At 43.8% G+C, this 18,300-nt stretch overlaps 2 protein-coding genes across 3 annotated transcripts in view; both read right to left on the bottom strand.

Moving 5' to 3' along the window:
- Positions 1-2,202: 2,202 nt before the first annotated feature.
- Positions 2,203-18,284, bottom strand: LOC120981018 (mucin-2-like). Of its 2 annotated transcripts, XM_040410466.1 has the most exons (12): positions 15,266-18,284; positions 9,420-9,929; positions 7,585-7,903; positions 7,532-7,542; positions 5,814-5,912; positions 5,138-5,178; positions 4,716-4,844; positions 4,294-4,473; positions 4,050-4,178; positions 3,408-3,462; positions 3,151-3,283; positions 2,203-2,713 (listed from the first exon to the last, which is right to left on the bottom strand). In XM_040410466.1, exons 1-12 carry the CDS (start codon positions 18,276-18,278, stop codon positions 2,473-2,475), a joined length of 4,860 nt encoding a protein of 1,619 aa, XP_040266400.1. In that variant the 5' UTR covers positions 18,279-18,284; the 3' UTR covers positions 2,203-2,472. The 2 variants fall into 2 exon arrangements, with proteins under 2 accessions (XP_040266400.1, XP_040266401.1); XM_040410467.1 differs by lacking the exon at positions 7,585-7,903 and having other exon boundaries at positions 9,683-9,929.
- The window catches only part of LOC120980012 (mucin-5AC-like), a 24,888-nt gene continuing 24,871 nt past the window's right edge, over positions 18,284-18,300 (bottom strand). The window contains exon 35 of the mRNA XM_040408876.1: positions 18,284-18,292. Within this exon, the coding sequence (XP_040264810.1) occupies positions 18,284-18,292 (9 nt within the window). The remainder of the gene's footprint in view (positions 18,293-18,300) is intronic.

The following is an 18,300-nucleotide window of genomic DNA, read 5'->3' as shown; positions in this document are numbered from 1 at the left end:
TCCCTTGTCCTATTCAGCTCTATCAGGGTGAATAGGACTTCACACTGTCCCTGCTGCTCTGTGCCTTGTGCACACAGCATCAGGGATGTTACCATGGCAACCAGGGCTTCTGTAGCGTCCTGGCTGCCATGGTAACTGATCAGAGCCCCAGGCTTACACAGCTGGGGCTCCGATCAGAAGCTGCCACTGCACCACCAATGAGGGGGAGGGGAGAGGTCCCTGTGGCTACTGCCACCAATGATTTTAATACTGGGGGGGTTGAGATGGGCTGGCGCACTGTGCCACTAATGATTTTAATGGGATGGGGGGTTGAGGGGGGGGCACACTGCACCACCAATGATAAATTACCCCTTTATACAGGAGGCTGGTACTGGCAGATCAGCAGTTAACCCCTCAGGTGCGGCACCTAAGGGGTTAACTGCCTCTGATCGCAGCTCCCTGTCAGCGGCAGGGTGCCGGCAATGCGATTCTGCTGCCGGCACCCGCCTCCTGTATTGTGTTAAAGACTGACTTTCACTATCAGGCCACACAGAGCGGCGCCCAGCGATGTCTCAGCACTCACCATTAGTCCTGGGTGCCTTTCCATTCGCCCGCAGTGCTCCATTACTGTCTCCTCTCCTGCTCCACATGCTGCTGATTACTATCGGAGCGATGGGAGGAGACATCAGCTTCACTAGTGGGCGTTCTTTCTTCCTGGCTGTAGCGCTGTCCAATCGCAGCGCAGGGAGAAGGAACGCCCACTAGTGAAGCTGATGTCTCCTCCCATCGCTCCGATAGTAATCAGCAGCATGTGGAGCAGGAGAGGAGACAGTAATGGGGCACTGCGGGCGAACGGAGCGGCGCCCAGGACTAATGGTGAGTGCTGAGACATCGCTGGGCGCCGCTCTGTGTGGGAAATGGGAATAGTCCTATCATTGGTGGCTCAGTGCGCCCGCCCCTCCTCCGCCCCTCTCTCCTCATTGGTGGCGCAGTGCGCCCGCCCCTCCTCCCCCCCTCTCTTCTCATTGGTGGCAGCGGCAGCAGCACAGGGGGGAGGGAGGACAGTTTCCTTCTCCCTGTGCTGCTGAGAGAACATGAGCGCGCCGATAGCAGCGCGCTCATGTTCAGAGATACTAGACTGCCGGGCCGCAAAGATATACATTGCGGGCCGCATGTTTGACACCCATGCTGTACATTACCGTATATTGTCCTCAATGCCACGCAGGTTACTGTAATCTCCGCCACCTCTGTGTTTCCATAAGGGTGAACGCGACCAGACGGTAATTACAGTAAGCTGCGCAGCAGCGATAATTCATGCATGTGTATGTACTGTACTGTACATGGCTGTATTTTTATTCATGTATTGCCATACTTTTTAATTAAATACAGCACATGTACTGTACAGTACAGAGTCCAACAGAGTATAGGGAACAGGAGGATGATGAAGTCGGCTACCCGACAGACCATACGGCTTAATGCAGCCGCAAGTACTGTAGATAATGATATACTGTAGGTGCTTACTGTACACATACAGGGGGGGGACACTAATTTTAGGGGAGAACAAACATAAAGTGTAATAGGCAGAGCGGGGAGGGATGACGGGAACCGGTAAAACGGGAAGCCGCTCTGGCCAGTAACTACGATAATTTGAATACTTTAACTAAACACCGCCATCTAGTGGCTTTACTGTATATTGCTACACTGAAGGAGATAAAATCGCGTTTCGGTATTAACGAATTGCGAAAAAAGGGAGCGGTAACGATGATACATCTGTAGGTATTCCTGTGAATAAACTCACCTACCTCTGGGGTCTGTTCATACTGATAGTTAGTCAGGACTTTGATTAGGGTTTTACTAGGAGGTGTCTATCTCCTTTCTCTAGTTTACAGGCCTTATTCCCTAACCCTTTTCCCTCCTATGTTCGGTGTGGTGTTTCCCCCCCACACCCGAACGTGACATTAACACACACACAGAAAGAGACCTAGCAGCCAGCCTGCAGCATGGGACACAGAAGTCTGGTGGGAAGAAGCTAGGTGAGTGATATGCTGGGCATAGCTGCCCTGGAAAGCAGGATGGCAGTAAGCATGGAGTGTCACCATGACAGTGACATCGGGAAGAAGAACTGTAGGTGTTGGCAGAAATAGGATGATATAACCAACGCCTTAACTTGGCCCGTCACACAAGTATATTTTTTGACTCAAAAAATGTATCCAAGGCAAATGATTGCACAGTGATTTTATAGTTTAATGACATATACATATACAAGGAATTATAAGCATAAGAAAGCAAGTAACAACATAAAGCTTTTTGCAAGAGATGCTGGAATTCACACATCATTTCCATATACATGACCTTCATATGTCTCCTTCTATCCAGCAGTTGACTATGGGGGTAGCATTATGTAGAAATTAGAAGGGAAATCATTGGGGAATTTTAGTTAAGTAGACTATTCAGAAAACCTTAATATTGCTGCCTTGCTCTCTGTTTTTTAGTTTATCTTCTCCTTCGTCTAGAGGACATTTGGGATATCTGCTCATATTGCTGTATTTCTTGACTCTCACCAGAGGGGAGTGGTTTGCAGGTAGCTACTGAACAGCCACATTCAACCACATGGTTGTAAGTGTGAGTTTTGCGCTGACCATTGGCACATAGCAGTTCTACTCTTCTTTTATCGAACTTCAGTGCTGTGCAGCAAGAACACTTGTGATCCATTCCTTGTGATTTTGCTGAATATCTGAAAAGTCAAATAGACAATATTGTTAAAGCAAGATAGATTTATATTTACTATTTGCAGATTGCCAATCATTTTGGAAGAGGATAAATGATTGAGACTCCAATTTTTTTTTCTTACGGGAGAAACCTCTCTATGAAATTGGAAGCATTCAGACATTTTGTAGGGACCCATAGAAATTTAAGGATCTTGTTCATGGTCCTGTACTGCTAGGAGATTGTATAAAGTCATACTAAGACCATCTTGCTTGAGCCTTATGATGTGCAGGCAAAGCAGATATGTTGCTAGATACCTTTCCACATCATAGAAGGAAGCAAAAGAAAAATTCCAATAGGTACAATCAATATGCTACCCTATACCAGACTTTAGGTTAAGGTTTCATGTCTATGTGCAACTGATATACAGTTAATTTATGGTCACAGTATGACCTTGTCACTTACTTTGATGTCCCCATGCAAGGTCCTCCGCAGTATGGGAGCTCCATCTCAATCTCACAGTCACCGACTCTCATTACAGTCATATTCTTGCGAGAGCTACAATTTTCAACCACTGGTTTCTCTACTACCTGAAGTTCTACAAATAAGATAGAATTGGTTAATAATGGGAACATCTTCCCTAGCTCTTTATTATACTGAAGCATGTACTCATATCTTAGCCTGTTTTTACATACTACATGCCTTTAGTTATTTTACCTTACCTGTCTTAGGTGTGCATGTCTGACAGCAGTCATCGTCATCATATTTAACTGTGCCCTAAAAGAGTTTAAAAAAAAACACTTTTATATTAGATCTATGACTATGTAGAATAGACAAAAGTGATGGCAGGATCGCCATGATATTCAAGAGATGGATATTTCAATAACTTCTGAGCACCACAATGGCAATTTGAAAAACTGACCTCCTCTCCTTGACTGTGCTGGCACATATACTGGTTATTTAATATGTATAATATTTATTTAAGATAGCCCAAGTCAACGGGGTCCAACCTCCGGGTAGCTCATGAATAGCACATTTTCTGGATGTCATGCTCCCATACTAAGGATATGCTATCCCTTTAGTTCTAGCACACTTATAGCTCTGGAGCAGAGAAGGAGAGACTAGTTATTCCACTCTGCAATGTACCTCCTCAAGCTAGGGTGGAGGTGAAGAAAAAGAGCCATGGGGCGTAGAGACTAGGTGAATATCATTCTTATTGAATTCTAAGTTGGGGAACTGAACAAGTCACTTTGAGGACAAGAGAGGAAAGCACTGAACTACATTTCAGACCTGAAAATTCAAATAGTGCAATATTAATACTCCTAGCCCATATGGCTTGCAATATTATATGTACATGATATTACCTCCTCGCATTTGGAGACATCCAACTCTTGGCAAACTTTCTTCACTTTGGTCAAAATAGGTTTGCCATCTTCCTCATCACATTCGTAATAAACGCAAGTGCTGCCTTCAGGGCGATAGATATGTCCAATCTAAACATTGTTTTAAAAATTACAATTTTAAAATAGGACAAATAAGAAAAAAACTAACATCCTAGCTATAATTCGGTACATATACAGGTTTCACACTTGATGTCTTCGCACTTACCTTAATCGAAATGTGTGTGTCTTCCTCTTTGCTTTCTCCACTTTCTCCCTTCTGACCACTTTCTCCCTTCTGACCACTTTCTCCCTTCTCTCCACTCTCTACCTTCACCTTCTTCATTGTACATTGCTTGGGTACACATTCGCCACAGCATTCACCTTCCTTTTCAACGTATTCAAAGCCCTGGATGAAAAAGACATGAATGCAAAACTAATTGAGCAAATGTTGTTCATATTTTGAATTAGAGTTATGTGCAAAAAGGAGCAAGCAGTACTTTAAGTGCCCTAAAGAATTGCGGTGTGACAATTGAAATAATGGCTGGTAATTTAGGTAAAACTGGACCATTCTGTTAAATGTATGGTGTAGATAATACTATGCGATGCCCTTATCTATTGTGCATAGACCACAATAATATGATTACTGACCTTCTCACAGGTCGAGTCACAGACAAGCTCTTGACATGTTACAGCATAGAAGCCAGTTTTGTCTTTTTCATCCTTGGAACACTCGCATTTCTGACATGCATCCTTAGCTTGAGGAATGATGGATCCAGGCTGTGCAAAAATACGGAATGCAGGATAAGAATGTTTTAAGCATATGTGTCTATGATCATACGTGTGGTGCTGGTGTTGAACCTCATTCACCATTTTTAGACAATATACAGTACATGACCCCCCACAATGAACCAAACCTTGGGTAAACGTTAAATAAACAAAATAAATGTATTGAATATGTCAAAGTGCCAGTGATGTCCATTCTAGATCTCCCACATTATATAGAACTCTTCTCTAAAGCAATGAAAGAACAACATAGCAAATTTTAATATATGTTTCCTACGTACACATACCTTATATATGGTATTGTCTGCTACACAGACTGAATCCGGTTCTGGAAAAAAGAGGACAAAAAGAAGTTTGTTAAACAATTCTCTCCAATGTTATCCAAATTTAGGAAGATGTACAGGAGGTCGTAATCATATTGCAAGATTTGCACTTATATGTAGATAATGCAGAATTAAAGGGGGTATAGATAACATACAGTATTTTTCATAATGTATCTTCTGTATTTTTTTTTTTCTTTTTATCCTATTTTTTATATTAGATTGGAATCTATGATAAAGCAGCCTATCTGCAATATTATAACGGTTTCTGTGACTATCGAGGGAATCTTAGCTGAATAAAATAATACCTAACACATACACATCTAAATATTATGCTAGCATTCTCGTTGATGGCTTCCATGCTGCATTTAAAGGTGTCTTTTCATAGGCGTTAAAAATACTCCAAAAGTTAAAATTAAACAGAAAACTATTTTTATACTTTTGCATAGAATTATTTATTATTTTCCTATTATGTCATAGCCTTCTTCAAAAAGTATTGTATTTGTTATGTATGTAGCCGATCTACAGGTGTAGCTGTATATTATATATGTATAAATATATTGTATTTCTTTAAAGTTTTCATTTAAACGGGTTTTCACAATGTCTCATGGAAGATATGATAATATAAGAAGAAAATGCTTACCACATGTGATAGTAGCACAACAGGCGCCAGGGGGCCTATAAGACACCACACGATATCCTGTACCACAGTCTGGCATTAAGCATTCACATGGTCCACAAGCTGCAAAGTAAATATACATGGTCAGAATACATATTGCATAGTATAAACTGTAACATACCTATAAGTCCCAACATTTTAGATAATTATCAGCTACCTTAGAGTCATATTTTGCCTGCATGTGGTAGCCATTATTGAAATGTAATGAAGACATTGCCTAATGGTATCGTAAGAGCTATCTCTATAAAAACCACATCTAGAAATGAGGGAACTTTAGTCAATTGCACTGTCTAGACCCAAAGAGGAGAAGGCGCTACACTAAATCAGTGCATTCGAATATTTCATCAGGAGTCATCCCAAACATATCTTAAAGGGGTTTTCCAGGCTACTGATACTGATGACCTATCTTCAGGATAGGTCATGAATATCCAATAGGTGAGGATCACACCTTGTACCTCCACCGATCAGCCGTTCCCTGCAGCCTCTAGAGCTGGAACTAGCACTGTGAATGGAACATGAAGCACATCTCCATTCAAAGCGTAGTTGCCATGCTGGGTTGTTGGAGTTCAGTGTGATTGGGATCTGAAATGCAGTAACCCAGCACGGCCACTACACTTTGAATGTAGTTGTGCTTCCTGTTCCATTCACATTGCTAGTTCCAGTGTTAGAGGATGCAGGGAGCAGCTTAATAGGGAGAGGTGTGGACCCTCATCCAGTGGATATTAATGACCTATCCTGGGGATAATAGTAGTAGCCTAGAAAACCCCTTTAAATAATTTAGAACAATCAAATAAATATGTGCCTTTAGTTTAATTTGTTCTCTCTGAATTGTCGGATCTGAGAACATCCTGTTTCGGCTGGTTGTCCTGAGGCTTTTTGTCTATATATAGCCAGAAGAATGATGTGTAGAATAGGCTACATATAGGCCTCATGCACACGGCCGTTGTTTTGGTCCGCATCTGAGCCGCAGTTTTGGCTCGGATGTGGACCCATTCACTTGATATTAGGCGCAGTGATTTATTCTTTTTGGTGTGTTTGCTTCATAAGTTGGTATAAAATTTTATGCAGCTGTATGTACCAGAAACATGTAAGGTCTAGGAGTAAACACACTGGTAAATTTACTCATTTATATAGAAAATTAAGCATTTTCTTTTGTACAGTTTGGGTACTTGTACACAGTGGGGTGAATACAGAGTACCACCAATTGCTGGATCACATCTCTACTTGCTGTACTGTATCTATATTTCAAATAGCAAGCACAGGAACAACCCGGCAATTAGCAGTAATCCACATGCAGATCTTAGGCCAAGCTACACAATGTATGGGCAACATTGCTCATTATTGGAAAACATGAGAACTTCTGCTTTTCTGTCTTATATTTAGACCATTTTCTACTCCTTAAAAAGGCGTAGAAATTGATTAGAAAGAAGGGCCTGCTGGTCCTTTCCCGCCCACAATTTTAGATTTGGCATGAGTGGGGCGAAGTCGCAGATAGTGGTGCAACTAACCGTTGTGTAGCCATATGCGCCTGAAATACGCCTAATTTAGGCGTATTTCAAATTAGTAAATGACCCCCTATGTTACTATGTCACACAGTTTCACCCTGTATTCACATGAAAATCCTCAATGTTTCTTTCTCCCTATATCACAAAACTCTGCCAGGTTATCAGGTTTGTACTTACTGGATTCTGTTGGTGTGCCTGGTTCAGTTTGTGTGCCTGGTTCAGTTGGTGTGCCTGGTTCAGTGCTTGGTTCAGTGGATGTAATAGTTGAATCAGTGCCGCCAGTAGAAGTTTGCTTGCTTGGTCTAGTCATTGTGGGTTTTTTACTGGTGACATCTTTTATGCTGGTCTTTTCTGCTGAAGTGGGTGTGCCTGGTTCAGTTTGTGTGCCTGGTTCAGTTGGTGTGCCTGGTTCAGTTTGTGTGCCTGGTTCAGTTGGTGTGCCTGGTTCAGTTGGTGTGCCTGGTTCAGTTTGTGTGCCTGGTTCAGTTGGTGTGCCTGGTTCAGTTGGTGTGCCTGGTTCAGTTTGTGTGCCTGGTTCAGTTGGTGTTCCTGGTTCAGTGCTTGGTTCAGTGGATGTAATAGTTGAATCAGTGCCGCCAGTAGAAGTTTGCTTGCTTGGTCTAGTCATTGTGGGTTTTTTACTGGTGACATCTTTTATGCTGGTCTTTTCTGCTGAAGTGGGTGTGCCTGGTTCAGTTTGTGTGCCTGGGTCAGTTGGTGTGCCTGGTTCAGTTTGTGTGCCTGGTTCAGTTGGTGTTCCTGGTTCAGTGCTTGGTTCAGTGGATGTAATAGTTGAATCAGTGCCGCCAGTAGAAGTTTGCTTGCTTGGTCTAGTCATTGTGGGTTTTTTACTGGTGACATCTTTTATGCTGGTCTTTTCTGCTGAAGTGGGTGTGCCTGGTTCAGTTTGTGTGCCTGGTTCAGTTGGTGTGCCTGGTTCAGTTTGTGTGCCTGGTTCAGTTGGTGTTCCTGGTTCAGTGCTTGGTTCAGTGGATGTAATAGTTGAATCAGTGCCGCCAGTAGAAGTTTGCTTGCTTGGTCTAGTCATTGTGGGTTTTTTACTGGTGACATCTTTATGCTGGTCTTTTCTGCTGAAGTAGGTGTGCCTGGTTCAGTTTGTGTGCCTGGTTCAGTTGGTGTGCCTGGTTCAGTTTGTGTGCCTGGTTCAGTTGGTGTTCCTGGTTCAGTGCTTGGTTCAGTGGATGTAATAGTTGAATCAGTGCCGCCAGTAGAAGTTTGCTTGCTTGGTCTAGTCATTGTGGGTTTTTTACTGGTGACATCTTTTATGCTGGTCTTTTCTGCTGAAGTGGGTGTGCCTGGTTCAGTTTGTGTGCCTGGTTCAGTTGGTGTGCCTGGTTCAGTTTGTGTGCCTGGTTCAGTTGGTGTGCCTGGTTCAGTGCTTGGTTCAGTTGGTGTGCCTGGTTCAGTTTGTGTGCCTGGTTCAGTTGGTGTTCCTGGTTCAGTGCTTGGTTCAGTGGATGTAATAGTTGAATCAGTGCCGCCAGTAGAAGTTTGCTTGCTTGGTCTAGTCATTGTGGGTTTTTTACTGGTGACATCTTTTATGCTGGTCTTTTCTGCTGAAGTGGGTGTGCCTGGTTCAGTTTGTGTGCCTGGTTCAGTTGGTGTGCCTGGTTCAGTTTGTGTGCCTGGTTCAGTTGGTGTTCCTGGTTCAGTGCTTGGTTCAGTGGATGTAATAGTTGAATCAGTGCCGCCAGTAGAAGTTTGCTTGCTTGGTCTAGTCATTGTGGGTTTTTTACTGGTGACATCTTTTATGCTGGTCTTTTCTGCTGAAGTGGGTGTGCCTGGTTCAGTTTGTGTGCCTGGTTCAGTTGGTGTGCCTGGTTCAGTTGTGTGCCTGGTTCAGTTGGTGTTCCTGGTTCAGTGCTTGGTTCAGTGGATGTAATAGTTGAATCAGTGCCGCCAGTAGAAGTTTGCTTGCTTGGTCTAGTCATTGTGGGTTTTTTACTGGTGACATCTTTTATGCTGGTCTTTTCTGCTGAAGTGGGTGTGCCTGGTTCAGTTTGTGTGCCTGGTTCAGTTGGTGTGCCTGGTTCAGTTTGTGTGCCTGGTTCAGTTGGTGTTCCTGGTTCAGTGCTTGGTTCAGTGGATGTAATAGTTGAATCAGTGCCGCCAGTAGAAGTTTGCTTGCTTGGTCTAGTCATTGTGGGTTTTTTACTGGTGACATCTTTTATGCTGGTCTTTTCTGCTGAAGTAGGTGTGCCTGGTTCAGTTTGTGTGCCTGGTTCAGTTGGTGTGCCTGGTTCAGTTTGTGTGCCTGGTTCAGTTGGTGTGCCTGGTTCAGTTGGTGTGCCTGGTTCAGTTGGTGTTCCTGGTTCAGTGCTTAGTTCAGGGGATGCACTAGATGAATCAGTGCCGCCAGTAGAAGTTTTCTTGCTTGGTCTAGTCATTGTGGGTTTTTTACTGGTGACATCTTTTATGCTGGTTTTTTCTGCTGAAGAGGGGGTAGCTTGTGTTGTGGAACATTCCCCTACAGAATATTCAATTTCACATGTGCTTCCACAAACTGCATGGAATTTGCAACCATCGTTGTCTTGTTTTGTGTAAATATGTTCACCTGAAACATATAAATTATAAACCATTGTAATGCAGGATCTTTTTTTAAATATATGGATAAAAAGACATGTAGTTAATTACATGAGGAGGAGGAAAGAGGTGGTTAGACATGCACATCTCTTTCATTCATTTCCATGGAAGTTTTACGAAGAACGGATTAAGCATGCTTGGCTATTTTCGGACTTCTCATAGATGTGAAAGGAGAGAGATACGCATGACCGGCCACCTCACCATTGGGGCCCTATTCTGTAGATAAATGTAGAAGTGGATATCCTGTGTTCTAGATGGGAAAAGCTCTAAGTCATTTCCATAGATTTACTAATATACTGGAGATAGACCTGGAAAGAGCTGGCAAGGAATAAAAGGGCCTTGAAAACCTGTAAGCACAGATTGTTCGGCGCCCATCAAGCAGATAAGACCATGAAGGGGTTGGCCACTCTGTTAGCACTTATTAAACTGTAAAGAAAGTAAGGAAATAGGACACCTACTTATATATCTTCTTAAGCAGACCTCCCTGGTTTCCTTGCTATTGGCAGCAACGCTCCCTCCTGTCCTGCTCTCACCACGCCCCCTCCTGTCCTGCTCTCACCACGCCCCCTCCTGTCCTGCTCTCACCACGCCCCCTCCTGTCCTGCTCTCACCACGCCCCCTCCTGTCCTGCTCTCACCACGCCCCCTCCTGTCCTGCTCTCACCACGACCCCTCCTGTCCTGCTCTCACAGCTGCCAGTCTCCTCCATCCCTGCATGTACCATGGAGGAGCTTCCTGGTCCATGCCTGAAGCCTGTGCTGCTGTCTGGGTTCTAGAAGCACCATGCTTGTATCAGAGGTGCTTTCCTTCTGTGACTGGCACTCCTGGCTGTGCAGGGCTGGAGGGACTTAGCAGGAGGATCCTTAAAAGCAGAAATAAAGAAACTTTTGAAGGAGGAAGGAAGACTGAGGAGAAGCTGTGATGGCTGATGCCAAGCACTGACTGCAGACTCCGCCCTCTCTGTATCTCCTGTACTGAGAGGATCCTGCTGTAAGGACATAGCAGAGCTAGGAAGGTGCTGAGGACCACAAACTGTAAGCAGTCCAAGTGTCTGTCCTGTTTATGATCCCTCTGCTCTGTGACACAGACATGTTTATTACAGCCAGACCAACAGTTCAGGAGCTTTAACCCCTTCTGAGCTGTCAGTATGGCTAAGGTCAGTGATATCAGCAGCAGTCACTGGTGTCACCATCTATAAATGTGTGCCATCTCCTTCCTGCACTCTGTATATAGTGATATGTGACCCCCACCCCACTGCACACTGTATAGTGATATGTAACCCCCCCATATAGTGATGTGTGACCCCCATAGAGTGATATGTGACCCCCCTCACTGTATAATGTATATAGTGATATGTGACCCCCCACCCCATACAGTGATATGTGACCCCCACCACTGTGTACTGTATATAGAGATGTGTGACCCCCTGTATACTGTATACAGTGATATGTGGACCCCCTTCTCCACCGTACACTGTATATAGAGATGTGTGACCCCCTGCACTGGAGGGTCACATTATTATCATTATACACAGTGTAAAGGGATGGGGGTGTCACACATCTCTATATACAGTGTACAGGTAGGACACATACAACTATATACTGTTTATAAGGTACCTTTGTACACAGTAATGTGTGATTCCCACCACTGCATATAGAGGTCTATGACCCCCTGTACACTGTATACAGTGGTATGTGACCCCTACCACTGCATATAGAGGTCCGTGACCCCCTGTAAACTGTATACAGTGATATGTGACCCCCACCACTGCATATAGAGGTCCGTGACCCCCAGTACACTGTATACAGTGATGTATGAGCCCCTGTATATAGAGATGTGAGACCCCCCTTATACTGTATATACAGATGTGTGACCTCCTGTATATAGTGATGTGTGACCCCCTGTACATTGTATATAGACATATCTGACTACACTCGTTTTCCCTTGTACAAATTTATTCATCAGAGTTCTTGTGCATCAAAGGTCTGCCCCCCTGCTCAACAGTCTTCCCCTTCTCTGGCAGTCAGTGCACCTAAACAGAAATCTATGACAGGTCAGTACTGCCATAGATTTCTGGCTTCATTTGAGTCAGAAAACTGGCAAAAATGAACATAAATTTGTTGGGGCAACTGGTCACGCCCCCTCCCTGTCATTGTCACAACCTTTTTTAAACACATAGTTTGCAACTTTTTAATGCCACTTTTCAGAAACAAGAGAAATTATAAATCTCCCTCTCTATTCACTCTGTTCATGGCTTACATCCAGTGGCACAACTAGAAATGGCTGGGCCCCACAGCAAAATTATGAACAGGGCCCCCACTTCCCAGCAACCTATGTGTGATACATCAGCATCACATTCCTGTGCGGGACGGGTAGTGGCCTCTCTTTACTGCTGGAACTGGGTCATACTTCCTATTGTTATGTCTGTAAAGAAGTTATTTACTGATGACTGAAGGGCTCTTGTCTCTATGGGAACATGGGTGGGCGGGGATGTCATGTGACCGCTCCTCTGGACATGCTTGCGGCAGTTCATGCTGGGATTTTTACTTTCATTTTACAGCTGCTCCGCCCACACAGCCTGTCTGAGGAGCTACTCCAGGGAAGCGTGTCATGGTGAACAGGTTAGCAAAATGATATTTAGCCAGTACATTTAGGAAGATATAAATACTTCATAGTTTTGGTTATTATTTGGGCCACTTTGGATTTTTGATACTTAGGGTGGCCAAGCCCTTTAAGTCATGTATGGATGAGTCCTCTCTCCTCCATGCTTCAGAGATCAGTCCAGCGTTCTCTGACTCTTGGAGTGCAGCCACGCCCACAAATGAATAAGACACACCCTCTACGATTGCTCATCTCCACCCCTTCTCTGCCAAGTCTCGCAGCTGCACAGTATGCATTATATGATCAGTAGTAGTGTTGATCGCAAATATTCTAATCGGGAATTTTTATAGTGAATATCGGCACTTCGAGAATTCCCGAAGATCTAGAATATAGTGCTATATCTTCGTAATCGCGAATATTCTAGATTTTTTTCAATCAGTGAGTGAGGTGACTGGTTCTGCACATGCGCGGGATTTGGGACGTGAGTTCGGGAGGAGGGTAGGATTTTTAGATTCTGTCACTTTTCTAATGGGAGGTGGGGTTAGGAATGGGAAGTGATGAGGTAAGCATTTAATTTACATAACTTGAAAAAAGCAAAAATGGACTGTAAAAGAAGATCTTGGAGGTGTTTAAAAAAAAATAATAATCCCTAGGCTGTTTAGGGTGGGGGAGAACTATCTCAGGATGTCAATGATTCTTATGGTTAAAAACCAGTGACAGGTTCCCTTTAACAGTATAATATGCATTTTACTTCAATATTTAGCTGCACACAAATGTAACAGGGTTCTGTACAACCTCTGAGATGTACAGAGCTGTAATACAGCACTCAAAGGGCCAGATTTAGCTCACTCCACTTTCACATATGGCTAAAGTCAGTTTTAGCTTAGTCAGATTTATGATCGGCCCTTTAAGACTGTAATAAATGTGGTTTGACGGTAGCAGTTTATCCGTCAGCAAGCAGCTTTACAAAAGTCGCACATTTTTACGAAAAAGTCGTATGTTATATTAAAAAGTTGCGTAAGATAAGCATGGTCCTCACTGGAGTGAAATTGCGCATTTTTTTGCGACTTTTTAAATAGTCGCAATAGTAAATCTGTCTAGAGATTCATTTACATAAGAAAACACGCCCACTTTCATAAAACTGACGAGCATAGTGCAGAGCCAATAAAAGTCGCACATTTTTGCGCAGTTTAAGCGATTACGCAAACATTTGCGACTTTTTCACTCCATTATTCTGACTTGAGCTAATGATAAATCTGGCCCAAAGACTTTTGTCAGGCACACTCCATTTGAATCTGACTAGGGAACATTAGATATTGGCACATTAAAGAGGACCTTTCATGGGTCCAGACTTTATAAACTAAGTAAAGGGTATGTAGGGCATACAGAGGGGATCTAATAGCGTTTACAATTTTTTCTGGGCGCCGCTCCATTCTCCCGCTGTGGCCCCGTTAAATTCTCTGCCCTGTATGCTAATTTTTGCCTCGGAGCAATGAGGAGGAGACTGAGTCTTTATCTGTGGGCGTCCCCTTCTCCCTGGCTGTAGCGCTGTCCAATCGCAGCGGAGAGCGTCACAGCCAGGGAGAAAAAAAAACTCACCTTCTCCCTGGCTGTGATACTCTCCGCTGCGATTGGACAGCTCTACAGCCAGGGAGAAGGAGACGCCCACAGAGAAAGACTCAGTCTCCTCCTCATTGCTCTGATGCAGAAATTAGCATACAGGGTGGTAGAATTCAAAGGGGGCCACAGTGGGCAAACGGAGCGGCGCCCAGAAAAAATAGTAAGCGCTATTAGATCCCCACTGTATGCCTTATATACCCTGATACTTAGTTTATAAAGTCTGGACCCATGAAAGGTCCTCTTTAAGACTTGGTAGGGCAGAGCTGCAGGTACTCTTTGTTTCCTTATAGGAATTTTCAGACAATTTTGCTGCCAGTTTAAGGGTCCATTCAGACGTCCGTAGTGCTTTGAGGTCCGCAAATTGCGGACCGCAAAACACTAACACCGCAGATTGCCGGCATTTAATAGATCATTCCTATTCTTGTCTGCAGCTGCGAACAAGAATAGGACATGCTCTATTATTTTCTGGAGCCGCGGACCGGAAAATCGGGGCCGCGGACCGGAATTGCGGATGCGGACAGCACACTGTGTGCTGTGTGCATCTTTTCTGGCCCCATTAAAAATTAATGGGGACGGACTCGTTCCACATAATTGCGGAACGGATCTGGACCCATCCAACGGACGTCTGAATGGACCCTAAGGCCTCTTGCACAAGAATGTATTTTCATTCCCCGTCCATTCCGGTTTTTTTGCGGACCATATATATGGAACCATTCATTTCAATGGGTCCGCAAAAAAAACTGAAGGTACTCTGTGTGCATTCAGTTTCCGTATTTCCGTTCCGCAAAAAAATAGAACATGTGCTATTATTGTCTGCATTACGGACAAGGATAGTACTGTTCTATGAAGGTCCAGCTGTTCCGTTCCGCAAAATACGGAATGCACACGGATGTCATCCATATTTTTTGCGGATCTGTTTTTTTGGACCGCAAAATACATACGGTTGTGTGCAAGAGGCCAAATAGAAACATTCAGTATTTGGCAGTAGTGGGAATTATACATATGGTCTATTGATATCCTATATTTTATTATGCATATAAAGGCATCATTTGCACTAACAGATAGTAGTTAAAATACTGGTACTCACCTGGAGAAAACATTTCGTTATTGACTTTGCAGAGACAATTTGGTGTGGTGTCAGGGTGTGAAGTTGAGGTTTCAGATGTTGGTGATGTACTTTGTTCTGGTGTAACAGTTGTTGTCAATACTTGTGTGCTACCAGTAGCAGTTGCAGAAGATGTGGTAGAAGGGGATGAGCCAGTTGGATGAGCTGTTGTACCGGAGGTTGAAGTCACAGTTACAAGGCTTGATGGTGTACTAGAAACAGAGGTGGACGTACTAGGAGTTCCAGTAATCTCCCTAGAAGATGTCTCAGGAGATGTGGTTGATGCAGGAGCTGTAGTTTGTTGTCCACACTGCTCAACAAACTTTTTAGAGCAGCATTCAATCCGCATTGCATGATCAAAACATGGTTTGGCTTCATCTGCTTGTTTATTGTTCTCACAAATCAAACCATCTTTCATATTACATGTCACATTCTGTTGAACATTTTCGTAAACACCTGGGGATATTTCAGCCTTGCATTCAATATCAGTTTCAGTTTCTTCTTTATTACAGACCTCTGTTCCGCTAGACTTTAGATTTTCTAAATTTTCTTTGTCTTCACCGCCAGTTTCTGAAGATGGTTTGCCTGTATTAAACCACTGTGTCCAACGACATTCGTTGTTCTTCAGCCCTTCACAATTTGATGGTGAAGTAGAATAATGTGGGCTACCAGATGGAGGGGTTTGAGCAGATGTTGAGCTAATAGGTGCAGATGTTTCACCAGATGTTGGTATCTCAGAAGATGAGGGTTGACCAGGTGTTGTGCCCTTAGGTGGAGTGCCTCGTGTTTCAGATGTTTCTTCTGGTCCCTGTGAACTTGGTGTTTCCCCAGTTGTTGGTCTCTCTGAAGATGAGGGTTGACCAGGTGTTGTGCCCTTAGGTGGAGTGCCCGGTGTTTGAGATGTTTTTTCTGGTCCCTGTGAACTTGGTGTTTCCCCAGTTGTTGGTCTCTCTGAAGATGAGGGTTGACCAGGTGTTGTGCCCTTAGGTGGAGTGCCCGGTGTTTGAGATGTTTTTTCTGGTCCCTGTGAACTTGGTGTTTCCCCAGTTGTTGGTCTCTCTGAAGATGAGGGTTGACCAGGTGTTGTGCCCTTAGGTGGAGTGCCCGGTGTTTGAGATGTTTTTTCTGGTCCCTGTGAACTTGGTGTTTCCCCAGTTGTTGGTCTCTCTGAAGATGAGGGTTGACCAGGTGTTGTGCCCTTAGGTGGAGTGCCTGGTGTTTGAGATGTTTTTTCTGGTCCCTGTGAACTTGGTGTTTTCCCAGTTGTTGGTCTCTCTGAAGATGAGGGTTGACCAGGTGTTGTGCCCTTAGGTGGAGTGCCCGGTGTTTGAGATGTTTTTTCTGGTCCCTGTGAACTTGGTGTTTCCCCAGTTGTTGGTCTCTCTGAAGATGAGGGTTGACCAGGTGTTGTGCCCCTAGGTGGAGTGCCTCGTGTTTCAGATGTTTCTTCTGGTCCCTGTGAACTTGGTGTTTCCCCAGTTGTTGGTCTCTCTGAAGATGAGGGTTGACCAGGTGTTGTGCCCTTAGGTGGAGTGCCCGGTGTTTGAGATGTTTTTTCTGGTCCCTGTGAACTTGGTGTTTCCCCAGTTGTTGGTCTCTCTGAAGATGAGGGTTGACCAGGTGTTGTGCCCTTAGGTGGAGTGCCCGGTGTTTGAGATGTTTTTTCTGGTCCCTGTGAACTTGGTGTTTCCCCAGTTGTTGGTCTCTCTGAAGATGAGGGTTGACCAGGTGTTGTGCCCTTAGGTGGAGTGCCCGGTGTTTGAGATGTTTTTTCTGGTCCCTGTGAACTTGGTGTTTCCCCAGTTGTTGGTCTCTCTGAAGATGAGGGTTGACCAGGTGTTGTGCCCTTAGGTGGAGTGCCTGGTTTTTCAGCTGTTTCCTCTGGTCCCTGTGAACTTGGTGTTTTCCCAGTTGTTGGTCTCTCTGAAGATGAGGGTTGACCAGGTGTTGTGCCCTTAGGTGAAGTGCCTGGTGTTTTAGATGTTTCTTTAGGTCTTTGTGAACTTGATGTTTCACCAGATGTTGGTCTTTCGGGGGGTGATGTTTGACCAGTTGTAGATTCACCAGAACTTTGTGTTGAAGGCTCTGTTATGGATGTTGTTAAAGGACTTCCTGTTACTTTACTAGATGATGGTGAAGTAGGAGAAGGGGTTGTTTTCCCACATAATTCAATAAACTTTTTAGAACAGCATTCAATTCTGATTTCACCGTCTAGACACTGTTCTTTGCCTAATTGCTCATTGTTCCTACAAACAAATCCATCTTTTAAATTGCATGTTGTTTTTTGTGAAATATCTTTAAAACTTAAATCTGAATATTGAGCAGGTTTGCACTCAATATCATACTCATTTTCTTCCTTTTTACAGACTTCGATTCCCATAGAGTTCAGCTTTCCAGAACTTTCAATGTCTTCACCATTGTCGTCTGATGAAGGTTTATCTGTGTTATGCCAATCTGTCCAGCGACATTCACTTTTTCTAAATTTTTCACAGCTGGTGGTCGTAGCAGGGGGCGTGGAAGTATTTTCTGTTTGTGTGGTTGAAGATGTTGTTTTTGGAGCAGATGTGACACCTGTGCTACTGGTTGGAGATTTTGTACTTCCAGGTGATGAAGTTTCAGGGCTACTTGGCAGTGTGGTATCTACTGAAGAAGTCTCAGTCACACTTGTTGTAGCTAATGTAGTTGTGGGCGTTTCAGTTTTCTCGCAATACTCTGCACAACACTCCAAACGGATTCTAAGATTGGGACAATTTTCTTTCTTCTGGTCTTTATTTAAACAAATCAATCCATTTTTCATGTCGCAAGTCATTGTTTGCTTGTTGTTTGTTATTGTTGTTCCATCTTTATCAACAGGCTCACATTCAATATTGTGTTCAACTTCATTTTTATTGCAAAGTCCTTTAGCTTTTATGTCTGCAGCATTTTCAGTATCTCCTCCATCACCTTTAGGATTAGGAGCATTGATGTCATACCATGATGTCCAGCGACATTCCATTTTTTTTACACAACCTGTTGTT

The sequence above is a fragment of the Bufo bufo genome, chromosome 10 (assembly GCF_905171765.1).
Source record: "Bufo bufo chromosome 10, aBufBuf1.1, whole genome shotgun sequence".
Lineage (NCBI taxonomy): Eukaryota > Metazoa > Chordata > Amphibia > Anura > Bufonidae > Bufo > Bufo bufo.
The sequence above is the reverse complement of the archived record's forward strand: the minus strand, read 5'-3'. Positions and strand labels throughout refer to the sequence as shown.

Excerpts from the sequence above, each read along its gene's own strand:
- LOC120981018 (XM_040410466.1), bottom strand. The coding sequence starts at position 18,278 with ATGGAATGTCGCTGGACATCATGGTATGACATCAATGCTCCTAATCCT. Across the intron at positions 7,904-9,419 it reads AGGAACACCAACTGAACCAG|GAACACCAACTGAACCAGGC; the intron begins GCACACAAACTG and ends GCACTGAACCAG. Across the intron at positions 4,474-4,715 it reads GTGACTCGACCTGTGAGAAG|GGCTTTGAATACGTTGAAAA; the intron begins GTCAGTAATCAT and ends TTTTTCATCCAG.